The sequence below is a fragment of the Somniosus microcephalus genome, unplaced genomic scaffold, assembly GCF_052327205.1.
Source record: "Somniosus microcephalus isolate GS21.2 unplaced genomic scaffold, FLI_Smic_1.0 unresolved_chr3, whole genome shotgun sequence".
Lineage (NCBI taxonomy): Eukaryota > Metazoa > Chordata > Chondrichthyes > Squaliformes > Somniosidae > Somniosus > Somniosus microcephalus.
Window position 1 is genome coordinate 54009819 of NW_028225181.1, and position 7540 is coordinate 54017358.

At 45.0% G+C, this 7540-nt stretch overlaps 1 gene segment (V, D, J or C); it reads left to right on the forward strand.

The window, feature by feature from the left end:
- Nucleotides 1-6550: 6550 nt before the first annotated feature.
- LOC147091452 (T cell receptor beta variable 24-1-like) lies at nucleotides 6551-6991 on the forward strand. The segment is given in 1 exon segment: nucleotides 6551-6991. A coding segment is annotated over 1 exon segment (441 nt).
- Nucleotides 6992-7540: the final 549 nt, after the last annotated feature.

Sequence of the window (7540 nt, forward strand, 5' to 3'; positions counted from 1 at the left end):
CAAACAACAGTCTCATAGCTCTGGTTTCTGGGCTGATTATTGGCCATGAGAGTCCCGGTCGCAGACCCTCTGTCTCAGACCATGCGGACTTGCCTCCTGTCCTGCACGTTGCCGTTGTTCCTATTGGTGGGTAAGTAAAGCGAGAGGCTGCTGTCCAATAGGAGGCCTTTGGGTCTGGTGCAGGAATATATTAAAATCCTAATCATCAAGTGTTCAATAAATAGGGAAAGAAAGAAGGAAAGAAAGAAAGGAAGAAGGAGAGAAAGAAAGAAAGAGAGAAATAAATAAATAAATAAAGAAAGAAAGAAAGAATGAAAGAAAGTTAATGAGAGAACAGCGTTGTGGGAATAAATAGACTGTATCTGATCAGCGACAAATAAAGAAGACAAATTGTGCAAAATACAGTCGGGATGGACATATAGAGAACAGTGTTATTCTTGTATTGTTTAAACCAGTGAGAGATTTTTCCCACGTCAATCCCTGACAATTGCCACTATTACAAGTCGAGCTCCACTAAAAACAACGGACTCCCGAATAATTACAAGCGCCTGCGGGTTTAGAATATTAACCTGGTTTTGACAAATCGACTAAAAGCAGGATGCCGCGCGGTAGAAAAGAGAAAAGTGTATGTTCAGGATTATAGGAACAGGAGGAGGCCATTCAGGCCCTCGAGCCATTCATATAGATCACGGCTGATCCGTACCTCAACTCAAGTTACCCGACTTGGTTCGATGACCTTTAATAACCTTACCGAACAAACATCTTCCAAGCTCAGTTTCGAAATTTTCAGTTGACTCCGAGGCTCAACAGGTTTTTTGGGAGAGAGTTGCCGATTTCCACTACACTCTGTATGAAGAAATGATTCATCGCAAAACCCCGAAAAGGCCTAGCTCTAAATTTAAGGTTAATCTCCCCTTGTTCTGGTCTCCCACAACCAGAGGAAATTATTTTTCTCTATCTGCCTTATCCATTCCTTTAATCAGTTGAATTAGATATGGGTGATAAATACCGAAATAAATCGATTTAGATCAAAAGTAAGCGAGTGAGAGAGGGGAATAGCAGTCATGGGACAGCTAACACTTAAACAGGTTAGTATGTCTTATTTCTGGGGAAATAAATGTCTCTCTTTGCAGTTCAATCCTGTTTTCCTTCGAGGTGTTGGCGAGTCTCAGAAGATGGTGCAGACCCGGGAGTTTGTGTCGGTGAGAGAGGACGAATCTGTAACTATCCCGTGTACCCAACGCGGAACTGATTCTTACATGTACTGGTACCGTCAGTTCCCGGGCCTGGGATTCCAGCACATCCTGCAGGCGGTGGAGGAAGGTGACCCGAGCAGGTCGGACGGGATCACAGGTCGATTTTGGGCCAAGAAAAGTGCAGATAACTCCTTCGATCTGAAGATATCGATGGTGCAGCCGAACGACACGGCGCGGTATTTCTGCGCCTGCAGTGATGCACAGAGATACATTCAGACTGAGCCGTGCTACAAAAACCCGCCCATCTCAGAGACCAACACCCAAATAGTTCTCAAGAAAGATAGATAGATAGATTAATGGATTCATAGATAGATAGATAGATAGATAGACATATAGATACTTAGCTAGATACATGCATAATTCGTTGTACAGCTCTCTCTCCGTCTTTCCCTCTGTCTGCTCTATCTCTCCGTCTCTCTCTTTCCCTGTCAATCTCTAAATCTGCCTCGCTCTGGCTTTCGCGTCCCCTCTCCCTATCTCTTTGCCTCTCTTCCCTTTCTCACCCTCCCGCCCGCCCTCTCTCTCACTCCGTCTTCTTCTCTCTCCCTCGCTTCCTCTATATCCCTCTTCTTCTTTCTCCCTCGCTCCCTCTCTCTATCTCTATTATTCCATCTATACCTCGCCCCCTCTCCCTATCCCTCTTCTTCTCTTTTCCTCGCACACAATCCCTCGCGCAATCCACCCCTCAGTCTCCCGCTATGTGGTAAGAAGATGTAAAATGAGAAAATTTCTCAACAACATTCTATGCTTTAAGGACAACAATCCCAGCATCCCTAGTCTCCCATAACTGAAGTTCCTCATCCCTGGTAACATTCTGGTAAATCGCTTCTTAACCTTCATGAATGCGATCAACCCCATAAACTTAGGATATAATTCATCTAAGGACCCTTAAACCTGTCACGAATGTTTCACACTGTACAAAGGCGAGATGCCTCCCCAGATATGTTTCTCACTGAGACACCTGCATCCGGACGGCTGGTACAAAATCGGTTGAAAACCGTTCACCCACTTCTCTATCAGACTCTTGGCGCCATTTGACGTGTTTTTTCAAAGAAACTAGCAGTTCAGCCCAGCGAAGATCTTAACCCTTTAATTATCGTTGAGCACATGGGAACTGAAAGTTGCTCTGCCTGAAACAAGAGAGAACTTTAACCCAAAATTGATCGGCGTTTTATTGAATCATGGAATCGTACAGCTCAGAAGGAGGTCACTCGGCTCTTTGAATGAGCAATCCAATTAGTCCCCCACGAGTCTTCTCCCACCCTCGTTCATCTCACCCTGTCACCATATCCTTCTATTGCTTTCTCCCTCATGTGTTTATCTAGCTTCCCCTTAAATGTATCTATGTTACTTCCCTCAAGCACGCCTTGTGTTAGCGAGTTCCACATTCTCACCACTCTCTGGGTAAAGAAGTTTCTCCTGACTTCCCTATTGGATTGATTAGTGTCTGTCTTATACTTATGGCCCCTAGTTTTGGCCTCTCCTATCTAATTATTCCCACACCGCTGCTCATTCTGCACAGCCCTGTTTTTTCCTCTTCAAGTTTATGTCGAATTCCCTTGTAAGATCTTAAATGATCACTGCGTTCTTGGACAAGACACCAATTGGCAGCAGCCAGTACGATTGAGCGATAGATCAAGATTTATCAAGCTAACAGCGCAATCAATACTTAACATTAGGCGATAGTTTTATCGAGTTTCTCGCAGCCCTTGATCTCTGGAACCTCTCGGACACAGATGACGTCGTCTATAGTCTGTTCCTTTGTCCTCGCAGTAGGTCTGTGGAATATGTGGAACATTGTTTGTTCCATTCGTACTCAGGTCCCGTCCCTCAACTCTGCTTCCCGTACATCGAGGACTATATCGGTGCCGTTTCCTGCTCTCGCCCTGAACTTCATTCACTTTGCTTCCAATTTCCACCCTTCCCTCGCCCTCACATAGTCCATCTCTGACGCTGCCCATCACTTCCTCGACTTCTCCGTCTCCATCTCTGGGGATAGGTTATTGACAAATCTTCACTAGAAGCCCACTGACTCTCACAGCTACCTGGACTACAATTCCTACCGCCCCGCCTCCTGTCAGGACTCTATTCCGTTCTCCCAGTTTCACCATCTCTGCTGCGTCTGCTCTGACGATGCCACCTTCCATACCAGTGCTTCTGAAATGTCTTTCTTTTTCCTCAACCGAGGATTCCCCTCTATGCTGGTTGACACGGCCCAGGACCGTGTCCATTCTATCTCCCGCACCTCTGCCCTCACCTCTGCCCCTCCCTGCTTGAACCCCGATAGAATGCTCCTTGTCCTCACCTTTCACCCCACCAGCCGCCACATCATCCTCCCCCATTTCCACCACCTCCAGCGTGATCCAACCACCAAATGTATCTTCCCCTCACCTCCCCTTTCAGCATTCAGTAGGGACCGCTCCCTCCGTGAAACCCTAGCCCACTCCTCTGTCAGCCCGAAAACCTCTTCCCGTTCACCCGGCACCTTCCCGTGCAAGCGCAGGAGATGCAACACATGCCCTTATACCTCCCCACTTCCCACTGTCCAGGGCCCGAAACATCCCTTCCAGCTGAAACAGCGATTTACCTGTACGTCCTGCAATTTAGTACGCTGTATTCGCTGCACACGATGTGTTCTCCTCTACATTGGGGAGAACAAATGCAGATTGGGTGACCGTTTTGTGGAACACCTCCGGTCGCTCCGTAAGGTGGACCCCGAGCTCCTGGTCGCTGGTCACTTTAATTCACCGCTCCAATCCCACTCAGACCTCACCGTCCTCGGCTTCTTGCATTGTTCCATGGAAGCTCACCGTAAGCTTAAGGAACAGCACCTCATCTTTTGATTAGGCACTTTACAGCCTTCTGGACCCAACATAGAGTTCAACAATTTTAGATCATAACCTCGGCCCCTGTCCTATATATATTTTTATCCACACTTTTGTTCGGTTCTTCTCTCCCATATGGTAGCTGGTTTTCTTTCATGCCAGCGCAATTTACACTTCCTCTAATGCCATCCTTTGTTTCTTAACCTGTCCCATTACCATCTCATTTTGCCTTGAATATCTCTTAATATCTCTCAACCTCTCTTAATGTCTCCTGCCTTTTATCCTTTCGCAGGCCTCCCCCTTTGATCTTTCATCCCCTCTCCCATTTCCCAGCCACGACATTTGCTTAAATATCTGTTCCATTGCCTGCTTTTTTCCAGTTCTGAAGAAAGGTCATCGACCTGAAACGGTAACTCTGTTTCTCTCTTCACAGATGCTGCTTGACCTGCTGAGTATCTCCAGCATTTTCTGTTTTTCCATCTATGTAAAGTTGTTCTTTGAGTATCGAGGTTTTAACCCTTTTCTTCTCAAAGGTTGGTTTGGCCAGTGTGAATATATGGTCTTTATCAAAAGCACCTTTATTAATTGTTTCTACTGGTCAAAGTACCATTGCCACTCAGAATAAGGGTAGCATCTTGGGCACTCCTTTTTTTACCAAAACTTTTAAATTAGCCCTGTCCTGCTTTCTGTTTATCTTGTTTATAATTTTTCACCTCAATGGAATTTTCAATTTCTCTTTCATTTCATGGCCTCCCGGGTACAAGGCCTTTATACCAATGGCTGTTTGTTATCAAAGCGTAGTCAAAACTGCTCTTGACTGTCCTTGCAGCTGCATCCTGAACTAGTCTTAGCTTTTTAGTTAACCAGGAGTAATTATGGGTAATATTATTGGGTCAATGGCTGCACTTGAATTTATATGAATATGATTCTCGTCCACTAAATATCTCTAAATATCAGTCTTTCATACACCCTTGTGAAAGTTACCAATGAATCAGTCTCCAGCACCCTTTCAGGAAGTGCTTTCCCTATCATGACATGTCGCTGCATAAAAAAGTGTCTCCTAATCGACCAGTTGGATATTTTGCCAATTACCTTAAATATGGGAACTCTGCTCACCGATCCTGCCGGCAGAGGAATCAATTTCTCCTTGTCTACTCTATTACAACCGCTCTTACATTTGAACACCTCCATTAAATATCAACTTATCGTCTGTTTTGTATCATTCGATGAAGTTGCTAAACTACCTCAGTTTCAAGCTGCTCACCATGTAGAATTACTCTGACATATCCTTCTTCAGTTCCAAGTGGATGACGTCACATTGGCCCACAATGAATCCATCTGTCACTGACTAGCTCACGCATTTAATCTGTCTACGTTCCCTTTGAAACAGACTGTTCCCTTCTGCTCTGCTCACTGCCAATCAGAGATAGACGGGTGGGACTGTCAACCAGGAAGAGGGAGTCAGGGCTGCGAATCAGAGATCCCGTTGCAGGGCTGTCAGTCAGAGAGGGGAGGGCCAGAGCTGTCGATGAGAGAAATTAGCGAGCTGTCAATCAAAGATGTCTCAGCAGCTGTCAATCAGAAAGAGAAGGTCGGAGCTGTCAATCATAGAGTGAGGGGCGGGGCCTTGCATATTCAGTGTTTTCTTATGAATGATAGAGATCGTGCCGTTTACACGCTTCAGTCCGGCCATGCAAACAACAGTCTCATAGCTCCCGGCCCTCGGCAGCTTATTGGCCATTGCAGTCCTGCTCTCAGACACTCTCTCCCGGACCATGCGGACGTGTCTCCTGTACTGCACGTTGCCGCTGTTTCTATTGGCGGGTAAGAAAACCGAGAGGCCGGTGCTCCATAGAAGCCTTTGGGTCTGGCGCAGGCATGTATTAAAATCTTTCAAAATAATTGTTCAATAATTAGAGAAAGAAAGAAGAAAAAGAAGAAGGAAAGAAAAAAAAGAAAGAAAAGAGATAGAAAGAAAGAAAGTTAATGTGGGAACAGCGTTGTGGCAATAAATAGACTGTATCTGATCAGTGACAAATAGAGAAGACAAATTGTGCTAAGTACAGTCGGGAGGGACAGATAGAGAACAGGGTTATTCCTCTATAGTTTAAACCAGTGACTGATGTTCGATAGATATATTATATATATAGACAGATAGTTTGATAGATAGATACATACATACATACAGAAATCGCTTCTCCTCTCTCTGCCTCGCTCCCGTCTCTCACCCTCTCTCTCTCCGTATCCTTCGCTCACCCTCGCTCCCTCTCACTATCCCTCTTCTTCGTTCTCCCTCGCTCCCTCTCTCTATCCCTCTTCTTCGTTCTCCATCGCTGCCTCTCTCTATCCCTCTTTTTTAATCTCCCTCGCTGCCTCTCTCTATCCCTCTTCTTCTCTCTTCCCTGCTCGCACACTATCCCTTCTGCTATCCGTCCGTCATTCTCCCGCTATCTATCAATCGGCTGTAAAATGAGGAAATGTCCATTAACACTCGTGTCTTCTACAGGAGCGCAGTCCAAAACGGTTATCCAAAGGCCCAGATTTCTGACGGGTTTCCAATCGGGCTCTATGATGGTGACATGTTTTGTACCCAAAGACCATCCCAGAACCTACTGGTATCGACAGGCTCCAAACCTGGTCTGGGAGCTCCTGATCTACGCATATCGGACGAACACACCCGAGATATCCGAGGGGTTCAAAGGGCGAGTGTCTGCAGTCAGGGGAATCGACGATTCCTACCACCTCAATCTGACCGATCTGCAGCCCAGTGACACGGCTGTGTATTACTGCACTAGCGATAGTACCACAGTGGTACGAACACGGCGTGACTCTCTGCAAAAACCTTTCTCAGGTGGCGTTTGCTGTGTGAGACTGAGTTGGGAAATACAGCGGGTCATCGGCAGGAAATAAACAGAGCAAACAAACAACTAAAGATTTAAAATCGGGAAATTGGTCTCGGTTTGTCTACCTATCTATCTATCTATCTATCTATCTAGCTATCTATCTATCTATCTATCTCTCTCTCGCTCTCTCTCTCTATCTATCTATCTATCTATCTATCTATCTCTCTCTCGCTCTCTCGCTCTCTCTCTCTATCTATCTATCTAACGAACTAACTATCTATCGATCTATCTATCTATCTATCTAACTATCTATCCATCTGTCTATCTATCTATCTATCTATCTATCTATCTATCTATCTATCTATCTATCTATCTATTTATCTATCTCTGTATTTCTCTATCTATCAATCTATCCAGCTGTAACTAACTTTTCATCTGTCTCTTTTTAAATGATTAAAACTTGTTATTAATTAATTATAAAATACTATATCAATCTATCCAATGGCCTTTGTTAGCAAATTATCTACATTTTAAACAGCAAGTTATGCGGTGGGGTAAATGGTTTAACGTCAGTGGTGAAAGTATGGATGGTGGAATATGTGCAGGCAATACCCGT